We start from the raw sequence: 27,575 nt of genomic DNA, 5'->3' as shown, positions 1-27,575 counted from the left end.
TATATTACAGTGTAAAAAAATATATATAATGCCATTTTTGTCATGAGGCCTGGAATCATTGTTTTCCCAGTTCCCAGGGCCCGGGTTCGCTCTCGACGGCCCTGGGCAAATCACTTGTATGTATGTCAACAATTGCGTAAATGATTTATCTCTGGCATTCATATATATATATTTGTAGCCATGGTGCAACAACTTCATTGAATACCTTCTTTCTTATGCATTTGTGATTATGAGCTGCACTGTAATCAACATCTGACAGCATTTCCTCTGTATTTCATATCTTTCAATTTCATCTCGAGAACTGCATAGTTGATAAGCAAATTATTCATAATAGATATGCTCGTTTTAAGTTCAGGTTTTCATTATATTGTATATAAACACGTGTTTATGGCTCTTACTAGTTATTTCACCCCTGGTTTTAAGCAATATCATATCAGGATATTGAGTAGTAGCAAAAATGTAAAAATCATGCCAATATTTAGCGCACGTTTTTATTAAATTTATAAGGTTAAAAACTATGTTTTCCTACGAAAGATTTCAATGTATATTTTTTCAGACTTATTCTACACGATTTCACTTTAACGAGTCTCTATTAAAAATGTGATACATTGATTATATAATATGGAAAATAGTATATCATTAAATGGACGAAGAGTCTATTGCATCGACTTTTATTGTATTTTATTGCCAGTACATTTTTTATTACGAGCAATTTGGGTTGATTCATTGCGGCTTATTGTAATGATATATTTATAACTCATCTTTACAATGCCAAGATGTAACAATACCCCTTCCTGTTGTGTAAAAATTCTTCAACTATAATTTTTAATGGATTATTTGCATTTTATACAATCTTGTTAGCTTCGTACGTTCTTTATGTATAAGCACAATTTAATTTAGTCATAATAATATTTTTTCAAAATCTCGTAGGTTTATTGATATGACTAATCAGCTTTAATAACAGATTAAATTTTTTGAACGACCTTATGTGAATTATTATAAAATTACTATTTATGAAATAGTAGCGACAGTTAGATATCACGAGTCACTACGTGACTCTTCTATTATACAATGTTAGATGTAATCTAAGAAGAAAATCAGTTTTCTAGTGTGTTCAATGTTCATATACCACAAAAGAGAACGGTCCATCTCGCGGGGTCAAACCACGGGCCCCCAACTGAAGACCTTTAGCAACCGTTGGCGATAATTTGAATATTTATCTTATATCGCCCTATCCATCTACCTGACTGGCCGAGAGACAAATGCCGTACATACGAACTGGTCCACGAGTCGGCTTTTATACATATATTGTATGCAAAATCAGCCGGCCGGCTGTCCGTCCTCGACTGCTGCAGATTCCTACCGGCCGGTGGAAATTCTTCGTACGGAAACCGAGCCAAAGAGGAGAGGCAATATTTGGCCGGAATGCTATTGAACTTGCCGCTGCCGGTAATTAATTGAACACGCCTCTTTTTCGTAAATTTATGCTTCGTCCGCACGTCACGCCGGAATACAGCCAGCCGCCCATCGGCCTCCGTGATATATGTATGTGCACAGTCGAAACTCCCGAGCCCTTCCAGCTTCCAACTGGTAATATGCTCATTTCCTTCTTGAGTCGTAAAATCGGCCGGGGCGAATCGACAGTTATATCGACCGAAATGCACGAACAGTCAGACGAGTAGGATCCATAAATTTTAGTGCACCTCCGCCCACTAGCTAATCATCATTGGTTGTGATTAGGGAAATCCAATATGGAGATCGTATCTGATTTGCAATAAAGAAACCCTCGCATGTGTTGGATTAATTAAGATTAAGTTGAATGTATGACATATGAATGGTTGCCCTGTAAGGTGAACAAGTTTTGGTATTATATAATATATATGTGTGACAGATTTATCTTAATTAAAAATATATATTTAGTCCTTTTCCTGAGACTTGAAAATTAAAATGCAATAATTTTTTTTAAGTAAAAAAAATAATACACGAAAACTCAGATTTACACAAAATACGCGAATCCGCGATTTAAAATTAGTAAAAAAAATCGTTTGATATACATATCTGTCTAATTTTATAAAATAAAACAATATTATTTTTGCGCGAATTAAATATTTTTTTTGAAATACGAGTAACTTTTAATTTTAATTGTGTATTTTCATGGGTAAAATTAGAAATATTCCGATAATTTATACTAATACTGAAATATAACCTAGGTTACTTAAACTTAATAAAATTACTTAATAAATATATTTTGGCGTGAAGTTAAAATTGATAAAAAATAATTCATTTCTAGATGAAGACTTATTATTTATTAAAATATCGTTAAAGTTTAAAATAAATTGAAATAAAACCCAATTTTGTGATACGTGACTCATTTCTTTATAAATCGAAAAATAGCGACGTCGTCTGCGCTCTTTCACTAAATCGCGATCGTCAATGTGTCACCTCCTGGCATTTTAAGGGCTACAGAATAAAGAAAGGGTTCTCCGATGTTCGTATCGTCGATTTGGCAAAGGCTTATATAAATCAGCGTTTCTTAACCGACATTAAAGGTTGGCATATGAACTCGGCGACGCAATACGAATCGACAATACGATATGTGTGTTGGTTTCGTATGTTTCTTATTCTTCTTATGTTTTAACCAAAAACAAATAACGCGAACCTTCTTCGAGACCATAATATATTTCACCGCAGCGAGGAAACGAGGCGTGTGTGTTGGCCAAAAATGTCATTTGTAAATTTCGATTCAATTTAAATTTATATGCAACGACGCTGCTGATTCACAGGATTACCATGCGTTGAAAACATATAAAAAAAAAATACAAGAACACGAGTTGAATAAAAAAATATTTAAATGTTTAATAACAATCATTGTTTTATGACTGAATAACTTATTTTTAATCGCAGCTAAATTTTTATGTTATTAATTAACAGTTCCAATAATGGAATAGTATTAGTACAGAGTGATTTATATGGCAGCACTGTAAATCAGACAGTTGTCAATAATCACGCATGTTCAAAGTGTCAAATGTTAGTTTGCAACAACACATTTAAACAGCTCAACGCATTAAAATTGTTTAATTATTCTACAGAAATAACAATTCTGTACGAACTGCGTATCGAAATTTACGGGGAGATTATGGTCAACTTTATCGTCCTACTGAGCGAACAATTTGCAACGTAGTGAAAATAAATTGAAGAGACTGGAAGCGTTGGAGATAAAGTAAGGCCTGTGCATCATTATGACGCCCGTTCAGCTAAAAATATATTTTATTCTTATGGCTCCCTTTGGCGTATTTTGCATCTGGACTTACACCTACACCCGTATAAATTCAGATAACACAAGAACTGAAGAAATTCTCATGTGATTCACGAGAGAGCATTACATGCAGAAAAAGTGTTTGGCGCGCATTGTGGTCAGGCGGCGTCATTGGGCCTTACTTTTTTAAAAACGATTACGATCGGACTGTAACAGTCAGTGGTGAGCGCTATATGCGTATGATAACCGAATATATTTATGTGGGAGACATGTGGCTCCATCAATATGGCGCAACTTGTCACACATCGGGTGCAACGTTGAATGTTTTGCGTGAAAAGTTCCCAGATCGCATTATTTCACGTTTGGGTGATGTCAACTGATTAAATACCGTTGGATTTTTTTGTAGGGTAACGCTAAGAGTCGTGTCTACGCCGACAAACCCGAAACGTTGGAGCATCTAAAAACCAACATCGGCCAAGTTATAGCTGAGATACCACCCGAAATGTACGAAAAAGTCATTGAATTGATATTATTTTTCATATATTTTTAAGGATGGAATAGCGTAGTCTGTAACGTTTCAGACTAGTAACTCTGAGGTTGCGGGTTCGAGACCCGGAGACGGCACTCGAATTTTTATTTATAAAAAATGTGCTATTATGCTAATAAAAAACCGGCCTCAGCTTTCAGTCTAGTGGTTAATACTTGCTTGTAGGTAGGTATTCATTATTTCTGATTGACCTAGTCAGTTTATATAGATAACGTTATAACGCATTGGGCTTACGCCTGTTAGTTTACAACGGAAGATTTAATACAAAATGAAATACATAAAAATTCCGAAAATATTCTTAAACTTCTGCTTTTTTAAGTTGTGAAACAAAAAGTATCTGTACTAAAAAAAAATCAATCTGTACAAGATTATCTGCATAAACTATTATATGTACATCATAAATATTGGACAATACAAAGCTACAATAAACTACATATATATATAACCCACTAATCTTCCAATCAAAGTAAATGTCTTTGCTAAGCATGACTACGGTCTATAATAATTTTTTAATGAAATCTCTCTGAACAGAAAATTTTCAGTGGAAGATCGCTCAAGCAATTTTTATTCGTGAACATAAAAAACCTCCACAAAATACATAAATACATAAATATATGAAAAATATTACACCCCCCCTACATTTATTGATTTATTGATATTACTAATATATTTATTTTTATTACAAAACTTACTATTTAGATGGCCATTACACAAACAATAATTATACAATTAAACATTAAAAAATAGTTATGGTGCCCATCAATGCGCACTATTCCACTTATTTTTTCCCAGCTCCTCATGGCTATCGCAGAAAACATCCTTGTATTTGGCAAGCTCGTTGGGAAGCTAAATGGCTTGTGCAAGAGGAGCGTTCTTAAGCGCTGTCATCCTGACCGCAACGGATAAGAATAAAGGACGAGATCGCGACTCTCTATGAAACTTCAAAATTCGCAATCAAAAGTTGCTGAGCATTGATGAGTTGTCGACACTTTATATACCTGTATGTCAACTACCAGAAGGACCGAACATTATGTCGTCAAATCAACAGTTTCACAAGGAAACGTTATGGGAACAATTCTGTATTAAATATATACTATCGATATTCCCATAATAAAGGATACCACAATGGTCTCATTCGCGAATGATACAGTTATACTCTCACCACACAAAGATCCATAAATTGTTGAAAATGTGAATAATGAGAGCTAATGAGAGCAAATCCGCTCAAATAATATTCACTACAATGAGATGAAATTGCCCACTTATTAAGTTAACCAACGAAGATCATTCACAAGAAAGATGGGTCGAAACACATAAAAATAATACAAATAAATCAATAAAATCATTGTATTTGTGACAAAAGAAAAAATGTTAGCAAGATATACCTCAAATGAAGCGGCAAAGTAATTACTGGTGAAGCGATTTTCCATCTATACCTAATAATAATTATATATTTTTAATAGGATGTAAGGCATTATATATTGCTTTATATAACTCTGATATTTCAAGGAAAACTTCTCTGTAAAAAAAACTTTAACCCCATCTCTGACGGAAGTGTCGAAAATTAGAGGGGCTCCGCGGAGCGATTATCGCGATAATAACCGTCTATCGTTAAGGCCGGCCGTGCACGAACGGAATATTGTTAAGACGTGCACACACGATGCAACTCGCAAGAGAGCAAATTAATACGAACGTCCGACAACAACGCCGGGAGTTTAACCTCTTGAACCGCGAATTCCTGTGTGAGAATCGTCGGTTTATTTTTCAATTTAATTTTATGGCCCGTTCGACGAACAAAAAAAAGATAATGGCATAAATCCAAAATTATTAATCACGAGTCGCCGGCGATTGTAGGAATTAATCAAAATCTCATCGAAGACGGCGACGAATTCGTTTCGGCGTGGCGCATACTCATTTTGGTTTGTTTGATGGGTTTTTATGGTTGGGTAAGATTGAACTTTTGACATGTAAATTTCGATAATGTAAGCGTTTAATTAAGTAAGAATAATCATTAAAATTTAATTGAAAAATGATGTTGGTTTTTCATGTGCAAATAAAAAACATATAATACATTAAGACGTATGCTAAACAATGAATCTGTCACTTTATACATATTGACAGTATATATAATTTTTTTGTAAATATTTGTGGTTTTCTTAAAACTGATTTACAATACACTATTCTAGCAGATATTGAATTTAATTTTATGAGTTTTACCTTCATTTTCTTTTTCACTTTGGGATTAGTGACTTTTGCAGCACATTTATGTTGTTAAAAAAGTTATTTGATTATCTAAATCAAAGTGAATTACCACCGCACTCAATGTCTTATTGCTTTGATTCAAGAAAATTTTGCAAAAGCATATAATACGCGTGATTAAAACAATGAGTTTGACTAAAAAAATTATTTATAGCGATTTGACTTTTCGATTTATGATGACAATAAAAAAGCGCAATGTGATAGGAATCGATTTTTGATATGAATGCTTTTTTCATGATCGGTTTTATGTCTCAATATCACGAGCGGAGCATCTCATAATTTGCTTGCAGATAAATCTAACACAGGCAATTCGATTGATTTTCTAAAATATTACTGAAAAACAAATGAAATAATATTTTGCTAAACCCTCAAAATATGACAACTCAAACTTTAAAATATTATAAGCTGCATGAACAAAAAGCGTTTGTTTTGGGCAAAACAGAATGAAGTTAGAATATAGTATCAGACAAAATCAATAAAAATCTCATTAGGTAGCTAATGAATTTCTTTAAAATACAAGAGAATAAAAATCCTTGTTAGATAAAATAGAATCGCTTTAATTTTGGAAGATGCTTAATAGGTACCATTTTATATATAATTACTTCAATAAAAAATTTGATTAGTCGCTAATTAAATATTTTTTATGAAAATTTTATTTTAATGTTTATTGGACGATATTTTAATTAATCTATTTGAAGTAATTTATTTCGATTATTGGTCTAAAAACTGCTAAAAAATTGTTTATTAACAGGACTGTATTTAAAAAATTAACTAAGGATTAAACGCGGACGAAGACAAAAACGAAAGTAAATATTCAAACCAATATAAATTTATTCTTTTATTTTTTAAAAAGTCATGTAGTAAGAATGTTAATGAAAAATGAGCTATGTGGATTTAAAACTATGTCTCTTCCGCAATCCATGGTTATTTCGTTCATATACAACAACATGTCGTGATAGTTTTATAATATATTTTAAATTGAAAATCATAAGATTTAACATCACACGGTTATAATTTAGATCTTATAAAGTTTTGTACAGTATCATGAAATTTCTCGATGCGAAAATTCTCGCCGCTCCCAGTATCAACGCTGATCAGCTGTTCGCGAGAATCGCCCGACGAAAGAAAGCTCATATTCGGGTAAATCGAACTCTACGAATCCAATTATGCGTTTGAAGCTGCTGTCGGTCGCGATAAGGCCGCGAGCCATTTAATGACCCCCTCGGTCGGTCCGAGATTCTCCGACTTCGGACAAATTGAATGGGCGTATCACGTGGATCAGGTATAAGCAAGCAAGCGGCTTCACTACGCCACAACAACAACACGCCAGCGATTTGAAACATTTGGCGCGCTACAATGGCAGTTGCGCAACGCGATAAGTTCAAATTTTAGGCACTCGATATTTTCACGAATGCGATTCGAAATACCTACGAAACTCTAACGGTGATTGTTAATCGAACTTTGATATTAATCTATACGATTGGGAATGGAATGCGTGTGTTATTATCTTATAAAATGTTAATGTGTAATCGCGCGGTATATAATTATAGCGATTATAAACTGACCAAATCTATTCGAATTAAAATCTATGAATTTTAAAAGCTATGTCAGATAAAAAATGTATTTTTTAGAAAAAATCAACATTTGTAAAAAAAATTAATTACATTAAAAAATAAAACTTTACTTTATTTTTTTGTCTGATGTGTGATTTTCAACTTTTAAGAGTTAACATAATCGTTCTTAAACAATACACGAAATAATAAAAATACTTCTGCTCGTAGGTAGCTAGAAATATAATTTATACTTCGAATGTACATAGCTCCCATTCGTAATGAGTTTGGCAACTAGTGAGTCTATATAAAATATACGCAAAACTGACAATCAATATTTGGTATAAATTGAAGTAATTTTTTCCTTTAACAACAGATCTTTTGAAATTTTTTTTTGGCTCAGATTTAAGCTTTGGAAAATTAGTCACATTAATTTTCCTTACTTATTTTAAACGCAAAAATTAAAAGTAGGTATTAGAAATCGACTATTAAGTTTTTTTAATGGTTAGTATTATATAAAAATGTATATTATATATTTTTTTTCACTTAGGGTTTATTACTGGTGTTACTAATACTGGTTAATATCGGTCTGATTAGCTGTTTATACAGTAAAAAACTATTGTTTTAGAGCCGCAATGGCAGCAAGCATTTTGGATCTGTTTTGAAGCTTGGTAAAGATTAGAGTTCTCAATAATTCGTAGTTTTCAACTACTCGAATGTTGAATATATTCGTAATTTTTTCTTGGTTATTACCGAAATTACTTTATTTAAACAATTAGTGCAAAAAATCAATTAAATGCCTGTAAAATATTATTTATTAAGAAAATAGTTATTGGTTAATAGCAGGGCTTTTTTAAAATAAAAAGGTACAGGAACTCACTTCTTGTCAAGCATTTTCATAAACAAAATTATATTTAAATATCATTTAAATTAAATTTAAAACAGCTTTTCCTATGACACGAAGCGCATGAAAAATTAAATATTTTTTATAAAGAGCTTTATTTATTTCAAAATTTATTGCTATGAGAGTATTGGTCAAAGAGTATTCAAACCGAATTTTGGTCAATAGAAGGACGCAAAAACAATTATCACTTCTTACTAGTCAAAAATTCACATCACAATCAATAAAATCCTATCGGCGCCGTCGTAGTGGGAACGCTCGGTAACTAGCGTTCCCACTACAGCGGTGAAAGGGCGTCAAAAAGAAAATGCTTTTTTTATTATTACATGCTCTTTGATCAGCTTTTTCAAATCATCAGAATTAAAATTTATTCAGCAAAATTTATGAAACATTATATATACTTAATTTTATCGAATTTATTGTATATACATACGAATTTGATATACACAAATATGGAATCTGTATCGGGGTTTTTTTGTGCGAATTATCATATAAATTAAATAACTCGAAATAAATTGACCGCGATCGAGTTATTGAACTGATTAAAACAACAAATACAAAAACGTAGCACGAACTTCAGAAAAATTTGCAATGCACACGTTAAACGATAATAAAGTGTTAGTTTTTAAAACATTTTGTTTCGTTCAACGAACGAATTCTGCGTATTTCGGTCATAGTAGACACCAAGATAAACATTATATTCACAAATATTTTTCGAAGACATAAAAACATATTTTTAATTGAAAAGAAGCGTCTCATTGTCTGGCATTTCGAAACAAAATAAAAGTGCATAAAGGACCATGGATTTTGTACCCGTGTTGCTCAAGTACACAGATTATTTTATTCTAGATTTTTCATCATCCGTGATAGTTTTAACGAATATTTTACGAATATTCATCTAGTTGAAAATCGGTGGAATCAATTTTAATAAATTGTGATAACTACTAGGTAGCTTTTATTGTAAGAAAAATTGTCGTCATAAAACACTATTTATTACATAAAATGTATAGGTAAGTCAAGATATTCTTTTAAATAATATATGTATGAGGAGGCGTTGAAACACCCCTATTCACCTTTGGTGTTATTTAACTATGTGCGGAACCCCAATTTTTTTTAACACAGGTATACATAGATTTTCTATTTATAACGAACCTCTATTTTTGCTACGAGCGGCCATGATAAGCTAAAAACAGCAATTTTCATAAGAAAATGTCAGCATTTAAGAAATTTTGTATTCGGTCGCAAAGAATAATTGGTCGTCCCTGAATAAATATGTATGATAGCGAATAATATACAATACTATATACAGTTCGGTATCAGAGCAGTCCATAATTTTCTGCGTAATTACACCACATGCTTTGACTATATAATAAAAAAATACTCTGTGGATTGGTACGATGTCATTGACTTTCAACTCTTAGAACCAAACCAAAAGATAAATATGTATGTACGTATGTGAAATTAACCTCGATAAAGAATTAACCGTATTCGATTAATTTTCCAGTGATGGAAATGCAAGCAGAGTTGATGTTTATATTGTTCATTTCGCGCAATATCAAAAAATCCATTTCGCACATTGGATATAAAAAGCGCCGTAAATCAAATTTTATTATACATATTCACATAAACTAAAAAAATCACTTCGAAAGAGTGATGTATGTCGTTTTCGGGTTAATCGCCACGTAGCTTATGATCGAATTTTATGATCGGCCGTTAAGCATTTCGTATTACGAAGCCGCTTAATAATATCCGCATTGTTTTTAAAGCATAATAATTAAAGCTCTCGGTAAATGAGCGTTTATATTATATTTTTAATAATTAAGTATACAAATGTGTATAGGCTTGTACCGTTCGAAAAGCGAAAGAAAAAAGGCAAAGGGCCGATCCGAAGTTTAGATATCGGCGAAGAGCCGAGCGCGGCTCAAAGATCATTTATTTCTCAGGCTATTATGAAGAGGTAACGAAAGGCATTACGCACGGCGAGTGGACAGGTGGACACGAAAACGTGACGAACAATCGCTGCGGTATGTGTGCGCATGCGCAACAATATAACTTTTCGATAAACTAAAAACCTAAGTGTAAATAAAAAAAAGTCGATTATATATTATATGGTTGTATGAAATCTTGACATTCAAAAAGTCCCCTTTTTATTTTTGTTCATATGCAAAAACTAAGTATGAGTATAACACCAGGGCTCAAATTGTATTCCCCTAAAGCCTAAAGGCATGCAAATTATAATTCATTTAGAATATTGTTATATTTTTTATCAAACTGTGTTTATAAGTAACTCAAATAGGAAGAGATTTTTAGCGACTACTTCGAACGCTTTAATCGAAAATGAGCAGAAAATTTGGGTTGTAAACAATACAATGAGTACAACTCAGTAGTTGTGTTCGAGTTGCTAATACATTTTTCAGCGAATTTCAAGAATATTTGCAATTAAAAGAATTGCAACTTGATCAAATCTATAATGCAGATGAGACAGAATTATATTGAAAGTGCTTGCCAAATAAAACGCTTGTTTCGTCAAGAAAATATTCTACTCCTGGACACAAATTAGCTAAAAAACGTTTTACAGTCATTTGTTACGGAAAAATATTTTTTTTTTGTTATTTGAAAAGCAGTAAAACCTAGATCATTTCAAGGGACTGGAATAAAAAATCTTCCTATTGATTAGTATACCCAAATAAAAGCATAGATGGATAGAGATCTTCGAAAATTTGTTTAAAACTCTAACGCCTGCACTACACTCTCTGGAAGTTGTCCGAACGACTTCGAGTAAGCGACCACACTGCCACAAATTTCATATGCCGTCCGGACGGCGGCTTCTGTCACGTACAGCTGGCATATTTGCGCGCGATCGAAAAATGTACCAAATAATCGCAATGTTTAAATTGTCATTTTATTAATTTTGTGTGGGCACTCATCAATACAATATCAGTGAAAACTTTTCGGTCGTAAATATTCAATTTACGCAAAATCTTTGTTGGCTTTTGCAAAATGCCATAAGGCATAAAAATGATACTTCAGAGTTCGAACACCACATCTGTGACTATCTTAGAATTTGTCGCCATCGATTCTAAATAAGAATTCTTTATGGTGTGACATTTATATAAACCGATCTAGGAAAATACATAAGGATATTCAAAACGATTTTTTTTTAACAAAATCAAGTACCACTAATTATTTATTTTATATGAAAAAAATATAATAACGATATCTGTTAGAAGAATATACTATCAAAAATATAATTAATCCCTTTTGGTGCCCTAAAATATTCAAACATGTCAATAAGAGTCTGTTGAAGTCCCCGATAAGCATGTGGTATGTGAGCACGATGTAGCGCTCGACATGCATGTTAACCATAGGCATACTGAAATTGAAGCGAGTTACTCGTTCTATCTCAGTTTGCGAAACACCATATCAGTATCTCTCTCACTCTCGTCACTTAACACGCGAGAGAGCGAAAGGGGAAGTATCACACTGCTCGCGCTCGAAAGAGCAGCTCCGACTTCGGTTCCTTTGACTTCGGTCCGTTTGCCGACAATGTTCAGAAGCGCTCGAAGCTGGTCAAGTCGACTGAATAACCCCCACTTTACCTCCCGTTCTCGGTAACCTCGGACAACTTCAGAGCGATTTTAGAGCGAGCAGAACCGAACTCGACGGAAGTAACCCACAATATTCTCCATCCTTGGCCAACTTCCAGAGAGTGTAGTGAAGGCATAAAGTGAGAGATGCTTATAAAAGTGTTTACATATAAAGCAGTATTATTAATAGATAATGCTTTTTCTCGTCTAAATGAAAGCATATTGAAAACGAATGCAAAAATTTTACCGTCTCATGTAACAAGTTATATCATCAATGCAACGGTTTTACCGCGCTGGTTTTTTCAAAACTTCTGCTGAGGAATATAATTGTTCAATTTCTGCAAAAAAATTACGACATTGGATGCTATAAATTAAATAGCACAATCTTGAAAATTATAAAATATGTATACACGTTGATAATACTTGAAAATAACGTTTTATTTTGTGAAATAGATAATGAAAATTAAGGTTAGTGCATACCACACTATTTCTTTCTGGTAGTAATCAACCAACGGTCTATCTAGATTAGTATTTACACCAATAGGTAGTGATTGCAAAAAATAATAAAATGTAAAAGCCGTTTTTAGAGACTGTTCAACGTGCCGGAAATTAGTTAGCAATATTTTTTATATGTGCCTTAATTTGTCGAGTGAATAAACTGTACATATATTATATGATTGTCATCAGTGAATTGAGATAAGCAATTAATTATTATCTTATCATTAATATTGTATTTCAATAAATCAAATCCTTATGTGTTGTAACTATCTTAGAAAACATAACGCAATTGTTCATTCGCCACAGGCGTACCTACTCCTCATCATACCATCAGAAACATATCATCCATCCCGTCTTAATGACTTAGTTCTGCGAAGGCGTCAATGCCACGCATATTCCGTATACATCTCGGAGATTCGTGACCGTGTTCGATGAACTATTAGCCGTGCACGTAGAATTATTGATATTATCGTGCTGGTTAACCTCACGAGGATTGTGGCTCGAATGCGAGATCCCGTATCCGCAGGAATTTAAATTGCTATCACGGGGCGTGAAGGATTTCGTCTCTCGACGACGACGCATACGGATAGGTTATTTCTTTTTTTTTCATTTTTTTTTGTTAACGTATCGAACACGTACATGTAATAAAATCGCGGAAATTCCGCGCTGAAACTCTCTCGGAGACGACCCATATTATATTAGTAGTTAATTTGATGGCGCGGATGCGCCCACGATATTATGTTTTCATATCTCACGAATAATATGAGCGCTCATTACGTCGGCCAACTTATATTATAGCGGACGTAATTAACTTCATCCAAATAATTCTGGCCAATCCGAAATTATAGTGTTCGCGTTGATGGGTTCGCCATGTTTGGCGTGCACGCACACAAGAGCACGTTTCTTCTTGTTATTATTGTATCATATAATATATAGTATACATATGCTAGTATATTGTCGCAGTCTCGAAGAAAATTATGTTTTATATAAATTACATTTTTTGTGCGATGATAGTATGTATTAAAAAAATTGCAGTTGTTACAGATTATTTTTGTCAGTTTTTTATTTCATCAGGAAAAACTGCGTGGCTTTCATAAGATATAACATATTTATAATACCTTAAAAGTACAAATTTTGGATCGTATGCGTCATTTGGATTTGATTGATACTGTTCCGTTTGTCAGGTTTAGAAACTCATTTTCAGAACGATATTTTAAGGTTTTCTAACCTAAAAGGGTGTGACTTTGTACCAAGAAATACGTCGTTGAAAACTGGTAATAATGTATAAGTTAATATTACATAAATTGCGACACACTATGATGGTCGAGTATAGTTATTTTCGGAGTGGTGGTGGAGAAGTTGGCGGAGGGATGATGTCCAGTGAATGGTCATCAAAGGTCTTGTAGTTGTGGCAGCGACGGTGTAGTGGAGGTTAGTTCCTCTTTCCTCTCCTCTCGGGCTGTGTCTGATATTGTCTGACCTCTCCTCAATGGAGACCAGCCTTAAGTATAAAGGGTTCCAAAGCTCACTGACGAATCACACCCATGCAACGAGCATCCAGCCAATTGTTGCACTCGTTTCTTCAACCAACGCAATAAGTAGATATACGCCTCTAGAAAGTGACATTTGCTTAATGAACATCCTTCCGAGGTCGAATAGTGCAACGAGAATATTGTACCTTTATGGTGCTTTTTATCTTTCGGTGACATATTGTTTTCCGTGGCCGTTCCGCAATAAAAAAATCTTTTAATGCATCGGATAATATCTGCATGTTATTTACGTGAAACTATTTTTTTCTGGACGTAACGAAGGCTTTTGTGTGGTTCTATCCTATACATTATATTGTCTAGTTCATCCTCATTATTATAGATGATCATCCTTGTTTACGGTAATTACGCGAGTTTCAAGAATAAGATATAATACATCTACTGGAGTACCGCAAGGATATGAGTCAAGTCCATTGCTCTTTCTAGTGTTCATTAATGACATAGAGACGGCAATAAATCACTCAATTTGTATATTATATACGGACGATATGAAAAATTTCATGACATTTTGGATTCCCTCAACTTTCACGAAAATCTCTATTTTTATGGATGTGGATTTTCGATAGCAGATTGCCTTTCAGCGGCAAGAAATGTCACACAATTTCATTTTCAAGGTCCTCGATGCCGGCGGAACACTCCTACCGTCTCTGTGGATATATTTTCGAGTTTAGACAGACATTTCTTTACAAAAGATTTCGGTGTGAGAAGCACAGATAATTTAGCCTGATCATTGCAAAGACTCACAGCAGTTCGATATAGATCCTTAGTTTTATCTGCGCGTCACTTTAAAATCGTTCCGCATATGACTGTGTGCGGAATTTATTCGGTTTCAGCTGGGTATATTTAGTACAGTTTAGTACAATTCCTTAGTTTCCTGGCGTTGGTAGTAAATCCATGTTTTACCTCCAATAAAAAGTGTCTGGTCATTTTAAGCTACTGCTGTGCCTTTTTTTGAATCAATAAAATTGCAGCTATGTGACTTTTTGTCAAATGTTTGATTATCTGTGTAATTAAATATCGTTATTATTCAGTAGTAGAATCGTTTTACTACTTTAAATTACACTATTAAATTATAAATACAGTAAGCACCGCATCAAAATCTTAGGTTACTGAAAACTGAATGGTAAAATATCTAAAAAAAAATTCAATTTATATTTTATTAAAAGTTAATATAAATAAAATGTATCGGATAAATGAGTAGTCGTAAATAGTAATCTTTCATCGAACATTATAAGAGGCGACCTTTTATGTCTTAAAAATGATTGGATGGGATTTACAGAAGTGCATTTAATGTATGGTAAAGCGTAAAGTAGCTAACTGACCATAAATATGCTTAATCCTAAGCGTATTTACGAGTTCTGAGAAATTCATTCGATATAATGGTTGTAACGATATTAAAAGTTAAATCAAAGACCATTTTACAGTTACGAATGTTTTTTTATGCTTTAAAATTATAGCTATATATTTAATTAGGCTTACATACGTCCCGGTTTCACAAAAAAGTTTCTTCTTCTTAGCACATTTCAGCATTCCAAAAATGAAAGCAAAATTTTTAGCTGTTCTGGTTTAGAGTTTCATAAGTATGGTAAGCCTACTTTTAATATAATCATTTATAGGAAATAACACGTGACCGTATATAAATTACATCAAAAACCCACAAAAAAAACCAAGCATGTGATTATCAATTTGTTTATACATATATTCTTTATTAGCTTAAGTTACTCACTATTAGAGATTTTTTATATCATACCTTTTATGTATGACTCGATTTGAATTAATCATCACGATATTCATACGCGAGATTAGGAAAATCTAATACTTGATCAATTGGATTAAAATTATATATTAATCACAAATTTTCTGACACGATAGAAAATTGAAAAACACAAAGGTTATTAAGTATTAATCGTCGACAATACCATTGGTCAATTGTGCTGGTTGAGAATAAAATTTAAAGTTTATTTCATTATCATAAAAAAAGATATGTTTTATTTATAATTTAGCTCAATATGAAATAAATTTAATATATGTTATATAGATTCTAGATATCACATAATATATTGAGTTGTGCATATCTCAAAATGTATTCATATGTACATATAAATATTTTTCCCTATAGCATGTTTTAATTTAGTACTACTGAATAGTTATTTTGCTCTCAATAGAGAACCAGCAATTATAGTTGATAAATTATATTAAAATTAAGGTATTAATTAAGGTAAGCGCCTACTGACTCAAATTTATTTCTAAGGCTGTCTCAGTATTCAATTCCCCGTAATTGGAGTAATCAGCTTAAGTGAAAGATTACCAACACTTAAATTTTAATTCACACATTTTACCATAATTAATATTTTAATCGTTGTGAATTTTCTTCTCATTTGAATACTGCCAGTTTTCATTTGAATCCAATTAGATTGAAAATAATTCTCATTCGATTCTCACTAATTCCCCGAATAATCGACGATAAAAAATATAAGACACGTAAACAAGTTCCACTTCAATCGTATCATTTTTTGCGATCAAATTTAATATCCAATACTCGAAACGCTCTTTAGACCACATCAAAAGTAGCCACACTCAATTTTGAATGTGCTTTGGTTTCTTCTTTTATGACTCGGACGTGCTTTGTGCTCTGCGAATATCATTTTGTCTTCGATGATTGTGCTGTGTCGCCGTCCAAACCAGGAAGGGTTATACATATTCACCGCAGGTATTTATGAATCTATGTGCTCGTGTAGGAATAAAAGAGCAATCCGATACGATAGAGTCGCGTGCCGGTAGCTTCGAGTTCAGTGGAAGGCGAGACCTGCCAAAAAGTATAAAAACAAACAATGCGTCTCTATTATATGACATGCCTCCTGCGGCGTCGGCTCGAATTTACATAAAGCGTAGTGCCTGCCACGTGCCATCGTCAGAGTTACGATCTTGGTTACGAGCGCAGCCTCCGCGCATAAATTAATAGACTCATCGGGTGCGTCGAAATGAATAAGAAAACCCCACGGAGAAGACGTGTAACATAAATCAGGACGAGTACGAATCGTTCCAAATAATACGTGTTGAATTTCTTCAACGCTTTGATTTTCTTCAACGATAATATAAAATACACTTTTTGATCGTTTCATTCAAGAATCAGAAAATTGTATATATATAATTTATCTCAATGTTTTTTGTATCATTGTAAATTTTAATTCATACGGAAACATTTACTCATTTAATAACATTTTAATGATTGATTGTAACAGATAGTACATTTTAATACATTTTAAACTTCTTTTAGGTAAATTTTCTAAATTTTTGGTATAAAAATCACTACAAAAAAATAAACGCTGATTTATTAACATGTTTATTTTTTGTTATAGTAGATTTATCAATACTATGGTATGTGGTTTTAATAATGAATCATATGATACAATTTGAGTATTTTTTCCCATTTCATTCGAACAATAATAAAACATTGATTTTAGTACCTACGCGAAATATACGGAGCTTTGTGCGAAAACAAATTACATATGATAAATGATGGCGCATAAATAAAAGTGAGATTATCCGATTATCCTTATTCGGATTATCCATGCTTGAAATAAATTCAATTTTTAATATTATTATATTTTTTTTAATGAAAATGCGCCTTTTGTGACATACGAAACAAACAGAAAAATTGTGAAAGTAATGCAGGTCATTATAAAAACGAAAGAGTATGAAAATGTCATCATACAAATATTGATTTAGCCATGCTTAATGGTTTAATCAAAGACAAGCAGAAGAATGTGCATGAAAAATAATTTTTTTTTTTATGAAAAATTGGGTTTAGATGCAGTGGCATACCTATAGGCAGCGGGCCTCCCCGGGCGGCACTTGCTTGGGGGTGGCATATTCGCGATGGCATCGTCTAGTGTGGTTCTTAACCCTGAATGCGCCGTTGTAGTGGGAACCTTCGTTACCGAGCGTTCCCACTACAACGGCGCCGACACGATTTTATTGCTTTTGATGTGAATTTTTGACTTCCGAGAAGTGATAATTATTTTTGCGCTCTCCTATTGACCAAAATTCAGTTAGAAAATACTTTGCCCTCTTATATTATAAGTCTATAGTAATATCGGTATGTCCATAGTATTATCATATTTTATTAGAAGTCTATATTAGTATCATATTTTTAAAACATAGAAAGTTCTAAAATTATTCTGAAGAGACTGAGGCAAGTAATATATCTGAAATATGCAGATTAATGGATAATGCGTTGAAAATGTCGATCGGAGAGACATAGAGGAGTGGTTTGATAGCGATTCAAATGTTCCAAGTTTTTAATGCTTGTCATAGTCACTCAATCAGAAGAGGAAGGAGTGATATTGCGAATACAAATGAAGGAAATATAAACAAGTACATGAGCCACAATCAGTACTGTACTATTGAAACTTTACAAGACTACATCGACAAAAGGATGAATTATTGAGAGATTCTCATAAGCAAATGATAATCATTTTTTTAATAAATAATAAAAGATAATCTGTATTATAAATATACATATTTTAAACCAAATAAAAATTGATAGTTAGGCACGGAATATCCGTGCCTTCCTCCCCAGCATTAGCCCGGATGACCGAGAGTATATATAAACATTCTTTATGTAAGAAAATTGTTTACAGCACATTGATATCACTCTGACCGAGCGGGTTTGCGTTTTTTCCGCTCGTTGATGTATTTTAAATGCTACGTATATATAATTTAAAATTTGGGTTTTTTTATACGTAATTTAAAAAGTAGGGTCTTTAAATCTATGAACATTATAAATATAGATAGATTAAAATATAATGCAATCCAAGCTTTAAAATGTAAATAAATGTAGCAAACATACTTAGTAGATATGTACGTACGATAATTTTATCCCACACTTACACACGTAGGTGTGTAGGTGCGTTAGTCGATATGTAATAATGCGTTCACAATCGTTTTTTACCATCTCCATCTACGTTCACCTTTCCTACCGGCGCGAGGAGTCTTTGATCGATGAATCGGCAATGTCGAAGGCGTCCGCGCGCCGCAGAATCTACTTACCATTAAAGAATATTATAATGGACGGTTCGTAATTACCGGTTAGTCTCCTCATTTCGTTCGCTAGGAAAAAGTAATTACACTCCATTCATCTGTATTCGTATTCATTACCGGACGAAAGCCGGATTGCGCGCCCGTAATAAATAATTACGGCCACAAAATAACTAGATTGGACCTAATGCTCTCTTCGATACTCGCACGTCACGAGTTCGAATTATGATATTGTTTATCTCGCACGCAGCATCTCGCCATATCGACCGGCGCAAGAAAAAATGCTATTCGACGGAGTGATTTTTCAAAAGTCGAGTTTAAAAATACACACGCGGAACACACGTCGTAGCGTATGATTAAAAAGGCGGGAGGTGGTTCGAAGAGCGCGATAAAAATTCGTAAGCAATTAGCGTTTGAAATATAATAAATCCTATTTTTTGCCTTGATTATCCCTCAATTTCGAAGAATTTGCCATAGAGAAGTATTAAAGCCACATCTGATGAAAATTAATGGCAATAAAGGTTAAAAACCGATATGTTATGAGCCAGAAAATTATCAAACAACATATATTCGATTTCCAATGATAATATATTTAGATTCAATAATAATATATTTGGAATAAACTTTATTTACTCTTCATTAAAAAAAGTGAAGTGGATAACTAGTATTTGATAGTGATCCTTGTAATATATATATCAAGGCAATCAATTGAAATGATAATAGCAATAAACTTTAAAAATGCAATACTGACTGAATTTCTTAAAATGATTAAATGTTACAGACTTACCGAAACACAGTTAAGAAGGATGTTCTAAAAAATACTTAATATAAACTGAAACGATATAGAACAAATAATGGCAAATAATATTATACTACTAATTCTGAAAAAGCAAAAAAAAAAAAAATTTAATATAAATAAAATGTATGCAATTGATTAAAAAACTACTACAGACGGCCCTCGACTTTCAAACGTTCGACTATCGCACAATTCACTACTTCGCACATTTAAAAAAAAAAACATTTTTTTAAATTAAATTTTTTTTTTAAAAAAAATTATAAACATGAGTGAGAAACGGAAAAACTTCAGTGTTGATACGAACAAAAATAAATCAAGGATTCATAAACTTCACACGATTCGAGACAAAGATGGAAATTATTAGACGTTCTGATAGCGGTGAATCTTTTGCTTCAATCGGACGTTCGTATGATACAAACTGGTCTACGATATATTCAATTTTGCAAAATAAAATTATAATTAAGAAATACGTTCAAAATTGTGGAAATTGAAGATATATTTCCACAATCTTTAAAGATATGTTTCCAAAAAAAACGTGGATGAAATGGAAAAATCTTTGTCATCATGGATCGATGACTAACATCAAAAAGATGTCCCTCTGAGTATTTCAATTATTCAAGCAAAAGCTCTTAGTTTGCAAAAAGATTGGAAGGATAGATTAAAAAAAAGATTTTAACACGGTTTTTAACTCTGCAAGTAACGGTTGGTTTTACAATTTTAAAATGAGGTATTCTTTTCATAATATTAAATTTCCTGGAGAATCGGCTGATGCGTATAAAGATGCTACAAAATAATTTATTTCCTAATCATGCAAAATTATTGAAGATGGAGAATATTCCTCTAGCCAAATATTTAATGTAGATGAGACAGGTTTATTTTGGAAAACTCTTTAACAATGAAAAATATTAATGAAGCCTTCACGCATCTTGACAAATTTTTAATATTATGGAAGATTGTGATCCCAATGGAGAACGCATATCTCAAATGCGTGGGGCGATCAATAAAAACATAGCATGTTATAAAATACTATATGAAGAAAAGAAAAAGAATAGTGGAAAACAGTGAACTCCTGATAACTTTTCAAAGGAAACACCCGCAAACCCAACTTAAACGTTTCTTTTATACACCTTATATTTACTTGATAAATAAATATTTTAAAATACACACAATTTCAATTTTTTTACTTTCCTCGACTTTCGTACATTCAACATTCGCACACCTGTATTAAAGTTTAATAGTGACTAATAGTAATTAAATTATTTCAGACTCATTTAGTAAGCTGAAATTCATTGGGTCTAACATACAGATCAGTCCATACTACATTACAAATTTATATAATTATACTATAATTCTCTAAATTTTGTCTGTCCCACAAAGAATAATATAAAAGAGAAAAAAACACAATGGCGATGTATGCTTCTCTCGCGACCAATTTGATGTAAAATAAAACATTATGGTAACGTATTGAAGAATACGCTGTAGCTGGGAGGTAAATGCGGGCGAAGCTGATTACGAAAGCTAGTAATTGATAATTGAAATCATTTAAATAAATATATATTACGCTTAGGTAATAAGATGCGTGCAGTAAAATACGCATCATTAAACATTTCCAATAGATTTAAACGAGCGGTTAAGCGCGCAAACTACACAAACCGATAGACGTCAACGCATCGGCGTGCACAAAACCCGAGCGAACCATTTGTATTATTTTTAACCGCACAACAACTCGTAATAATCACTGTCCCCGGAGAGGTGAGTCGTACCTGCGATTGTCGATGCCACCTCGTTGAATAACTTACTGCACAGGTAGTCGACAAAACAATAATTGGCCGTCGGATTATGACTGGCGGAGAAAAATACAAAAATAATTGCTAACCGCATCCTGTCGGTTTACAACACGACGAAAAAGGAGAAACACACAACACAAAAGACAATAGCGGCGGTCTTTTAGTTTTAGAGGTGACCGATCAAACGTGATGCGTTTCAACGAAGTAGGAATGACAAAATGTGATACTTGCCTCGGAAAAATCCCTTTGCGACATGTTTTAGGTGCGGCATAATATGCAGGACTTTGACTCGCAAACGTGTTTTGCTTCGCAGAGAGGCGGAAACCTACATGATGGTTTAGTCGCGAGTCGTCATCGGAACGATGCAAGTACACGCACTCTATAACTTCGAACTAGAGCTGAGCATTTCACCTGGAAATAAAAAAGAACACATAAATAACTGTTTATCAATTGCAGAGCTACACATTAAATATTACAATAAGAACCAGAATACAATCGTAATGTTTTTTAACTAATAAAATATATAATAAAATAGTTTAAGAAAGACTAGAGACAATAGATTTTTCTCATGTATTATAGTAATATTATAATGTATGTGAATGAAATTTTAGAAAATATTGATATATAGAGAATCTGGCAATTACTTTTGTTATTGTACAGAAAATGACAGATCTTTATGATGCTACGAAAGAGAAAAAAAAGAGACAAAAAAAAATTCAAATTCGAAAACAATAAAATTCTAGAATGTATAATTTTTAGGTTAACTTCAGTTTATAAATACATACTACATATAACAAATATTTTTTCATATGTCAAAATTTTTCGAGAATAATTTTAAAATTGGAATTAATTTCTCATTCTCGAGAAACGAAAATCAAAGCATCGAAATTTACTAATTGCAAAAGAAGGCCTATAAAAACACGCAAACTATGCTGATTTAGTTAAAACAGCTATTAGAATATTGTTAAAAAAGTCCCTAAAGATTAGTTTTCTGTATTCACATCCTTATTTTTGTCTCTAAAATATTGAGGCAGTAAAGACTAAACTAGTAAAAGATTTATCCACAAAATACTCTTAATTGAACTCTATGCTAGCACGATAGCTGATTACTGCCGATCCCTGTAATAGAGTCTGACAAAGATAAATTTAGGATAAAATAAATATCCTTAGACATATCATATAAACATCGCTCAATAATATAGTCTTTTATTAATCACAAAAACATGTCTAGATTAGAACCATGTGACCGTTAAATTAAAACCTGAGATAGAACGACATTGTCCTTGTATAGAAAATAAGACCAATACAATCATCGATATCATAGTCCCAAAGTTGTTGATAAAGACAGAAAATGATTGCATTATATTATTTTAGTAATACTCTAAAACGATTTAAAAGCTTATTAATTTATAGAAAAACTTATCCATTACAACATGACAGGCGACAGGAAAACACAACCAACAACTACTAAATAAGTAATGAGATATCAGACTGGAATAGAAGTCTGTAAATTAGTGAGATATATTTTTTATTAATTATTAACTATTAAAACAGCTTAACCCTTAAATGGATGATTTTTCCAAATTCAAAAATAAATATTTTTATCTAAAAATTAAAAACGAGTATATAGTTAATCGTTTATATACGAAACATAAAACAGCTTTTAAAACTATCGAGATGATGGTTGAAATATAACAGCATGTTATTAATTTTTGTATGAACTTCGTGCTTCGGAAAGGTTAAAAACGCTAATAGCACTCGTTCCGCAATGATCTCAAATTATAAGGGTGCAACGGATACGATTTAATAAGATTTCGCGCATGCAAAGATCCGCCGACGGATAAAACGGCGTTTAATTTCGTCGAATGCCGATTTTTTCTCCGTTCTCGATAATTCTTCATTCTTCTCCTCCTCCATTGCCGCTTCGGCCCCGGTCGTCAAAGAGGGACTTAGCGCCATAGCGCTTAATTAATTGTTACATATTGAGAAATCTCATTACACACAAAACACGTAAAACTCGTTCGTGCATTTTTGTGAGTGCACGCCCACAGAAAACGCAGAAGAATCTGTAATGCGCCGTGATTGGACTCGTTCCGACACTGTAACTTGTAATTTTCAACTGGCGAAATAGGTCGAAGTACATAGAGCAACAGTGTAGTATGATTGGGCGCCGTATTCAATTTACGGTTACGTTCATCATCGCGAGAATGTTACTTTTTTTATACGACGTATCGTAACTATCGGGATTCCTGCCGCCGCCGCCGGAAAGACGTTAAAAATCGACGCCAATAAGTTCTTGGGGAAAAAAAGTAATTAATACGCTCGACTAAAACGATGTAAAACAGCACAAAATATGGACTTGCAATTAATTAATTTAATCACAACATCCTGTATAATATTGAAGTTCACTCGTTTGAAGAAATGCGTGGATAGTATGAAACTGTAAATTCAAATGAATCTCGAATGAATAAAATGAACATCAATCGTTTGCTCATGATTTAAGAACAATATTTTTAGGATATGATATTTTAATGAAAATTCACTTCACAAAACTTTTAAACACAATACTATGACTTACAACAGTGAAAATCGAATAAAACAGATCTAAACCGAATTTTGACCAATAGGAGAGCGCAAAAAGCAATTATCTCTTCCCAGAAGTCAAAAACCCACGTCAAAAGCAATAAAATGGACATGATTTTATTGCTTTTGACGTGAATTTTTGACTTCTGAGAAGTGATAATTGTTTTTGTGCCCTCCTATTTACCAAAATTCGGTTTGAATATACTTTGACCAACACGCTCATATATGAAGTCCATAGTAATGTCGATAAGAATATTTTTAAAACAGTGTGATATCGATGTGCATACAAACTATGGAGCAATATGCGAGAGTTTCATAAACATTTTAGAGCAGCATATAATATCACTAACGCCTATCAGTTAAATTATATTTTCTCTAGTAGAAATATATATCTACTAGTATAAATGTATTTGGACTTAACCAGTGCAAACATAACTTCACTGAAAAATACACATTCACTACTTTTATCATTACATTTTTTTATTACATCCACAATATTATCTTTATAACATACGAAAAATAATATGAAATAAGTTTGATGGTGATTTTACTAATATATAATAATTATTATGTAATTTAAAATACTAACAAATTGTATAAAAAAATATAATTATAAAGACGAATCTAAGCAGATGTATTCTGAAGAAAAAGCTATTGCAGAGAATCCATACAACATACCAATTAAGTAATATTTTTGGATTGCTCGATTATATTATTGTATTTTGTAACAACATTATGTTAAAAATTCATATGAAGTATTGAGTATGGTATACCTACATTTTTTATCTCTTGCGTGTGTGAGAGATAAAAATTGTATTATTAGCGTGTATAAGCGTATTCTAGACTCGAATTCCTGAGCGCAATTAAGTACATATTAAAATATGAAAGAAAATGACAACGGGTCGCTCTCCAAATTTGGTAGAAAATTAAAGCCACTCATCGCCCGCAGCATTCTCTCTACAGTATGTTTTTACAACTAAAGAAACGTTGATTATTGTACGAATATTTTCTATAATTATGATAATTAAAGTAAAGAAAAGCTTATGATATACAAAATTTTTTAATCCTGTTAGAATTACATGACAGAATTTTTTTCTATCTCATATGATACAAGTATCAGTAAACTTTGTATGTATTTATTACAATTGTGAAGATATGTTATGTAAATAAAAAAGTTATTGGAAGACTAAATTAATCATTAACAATATTTGGATTTATTAAATACTTTTGACGCAACACCCCTGCCATATATTATTACAGATGAATTGGAAGCACTTTGAAGCGAGATAAAATTACACCTGTATTCTCACAGATCGCTTTCACATCTAAGCGCGTTTATTGGCTGAGAAAGAGAGACAGGGCATTTGTTACCGTGTCGAAATTGATATTTCTCTAAAAAGGGGCTACTTCAAATCGCACACGAAGTCGACGATGATGATGATTCATGCGACGGAGATTAATTAAATAATCTCTCTTCGCGCATACATTAGCCGCGAGACGCAAAACCAGTTTTTTTCGGTTACAATGTGCTGTTGTACACAATGCATACATCATAATGTGGTTTTGATGTGTGTACAATGTAAAGTGATGTGTGTTTTGCAAATGAAAAATCGGAGGGTCAAAACTGCATGTGCATACTAATATGTAAATATAAACATTGGCAAGGCTTTTTAACTAACAATCGCAGAATAAAATTTTACAAAAAAAATCACACAGGCGAAAACTTTAATGTAGCAAATTTAGTGACACATACGAAGATACTCAAGAAGCGCTCTCCCACTCATCTTTGCTAACTAAAACTGAGAAGTTCGATTCAAAGAGTCAAAAATATTAGATGGCATGTCGAAAGCTCTGAAAACTCAAAATGTAACTTGACATGTAATATTAAAAGCAATAGGTAAAAACACAAATATGTATTAGCATTTTCTGCAGCAGGACTTTCTTTCAACTAAACTAAGAATTATATTGAATCGATCACATGGATAAAGGCCGATCTCATATGTCCAAAATAAAGATTAATCAAATTAGGTATGTGTCATTAATCATTTTTTGTAGCAACATTTGTAAATTACAAATAAATCGACATATTATACTCAGATTTTGAGAAACACCATGTTCGTCAAAATTATTGTCAACGTGGACAGCGGCACATTCCTCCTCTTAACCGTCCATGTTAATTCGTACACATGATCTATTAGACGTTTTTTCTTCCTTCTCTTTTATTCTCCGTACGACTTGGTCTGCGGCCTTTGCCGAGACATCGGAATGACGTTATCCGTCGTCGTTGATTGACAGTTTATTAATTATTATTTTGATCAAGTATGCGTAAAAGCCTGTCGTTGATCGATCAACACGAAAATTCTAGATCTGTGAACTGAGCGAGTTACCCATTCGGTTTGAACCGCGCTAAAAGATCGTAGTTGTACATTAAAATAGCTTGCGTACACACACAAAAAAAAACAACATAACCAGCTAATGATAGATGAAGGTTGTGAGTATTGTTGGACAAAAAAAGAGCAATTTGTTTAGAATAGTTTCTTCGATTGAGTGGGTGTGTGTTGTTTTTTTCCACACGTTCCACGCCAAGAATTTGACCTCTATACGGGGAAAATATTTACTATGGTAAAATTGTACATATCATACACAGATTCACCTACCAATTAACGCCATGAGTACAAAACAAATTGTCTGAGTCACAATGTGCCCATTGTTCGAAACGTCAAAATCCCAACATAAATTCTTACACCTGTACCTATGTCGAGATAAAAAATAAGTCATTACGGCCGAGCGTTCAGTTATACATATTTTCATCTCTAATAATTTTTGTAATCAATCAACAACAGGTTCTGGATGTATTAATTATCAGTTATGGCCGAGCACAAACGTTCGCTAAGTGATATTTTGTACGACGAGAGAATTCTTGCACGCGACTCTCGTCTTACATTTTTACATCTGTTCGATTCTAGATTAAAAGAAAAAATAGCATTCAACTCTGCAACAAAGACGAATCCTATTAATAAGCCATTAATAAAGCGATTCGTTCGAGCGGAATCCAATCAGACGAGAAGGTAATTAAAATCGAGAGCCGATCTTCAAATCTCGATGGACGCTGCGAGCGGTGTTTGTTGACGATGCACTTTCTCATACAAGGTACATAAGAGCTTTCTCTCGCATCTAATAACCAACGTTTGTTGTTTATAATGTGCACCGAGAAGCATATCGTC

The 27,575-nt window shown here is 32.9% G+C and overlaps 1 protein-coding gene across 4 annotated transcripts in view; it reads right to left on the bottom strand.

Moving 5' to 3' along the window:
- Positions 1-27,575, bottom strand: part of LOC148229466 (uncharacterized) — a 50,652-nt gene that overhangs the window by 18,620 nt on the left and 4,457 nt on the right. For all 4 annotated transcript variants that reach the window (XM_088197582.1, XM_088197584.1, XM_088197581.1 and 1 more), the window contains exon 2: positions 22,000-22,179. In XM_088197582.1, the coding sequence (XP_088053708.1) occupies positions 22,000-22,023 (24 nt within the window). In that variant the 5' untranslated portion in view covers positions 22,024-22,179. The remainder of the gene's footprint in view (positions 1-21,999; positions 22,180-27,575) is intronic.

Source organism: Plectrocnemia conspersa, unplaced genomic scaffold (assembly GCF_051122295.1).
Source record: "Plectrocnemia conspersa isolate PC_06_02 unplaced genomic scaffold, ASM5112229v1 ptg000011l, whole genome shotgun sequence".
Classification (NCBI taxonomy): domain Eukaryota; kingdom Metazoa; phylum Arthropoda; class Insecta; order Trichoptera; family Polycentropodidae; genus Plectrocnemia; species Plectrocnemia conspersa.
The sequence above is the reverse complement of the archived record's forward strand: the minus strand, read 5'-3'. Positions and strand labels throughout refer to the sequence as shown.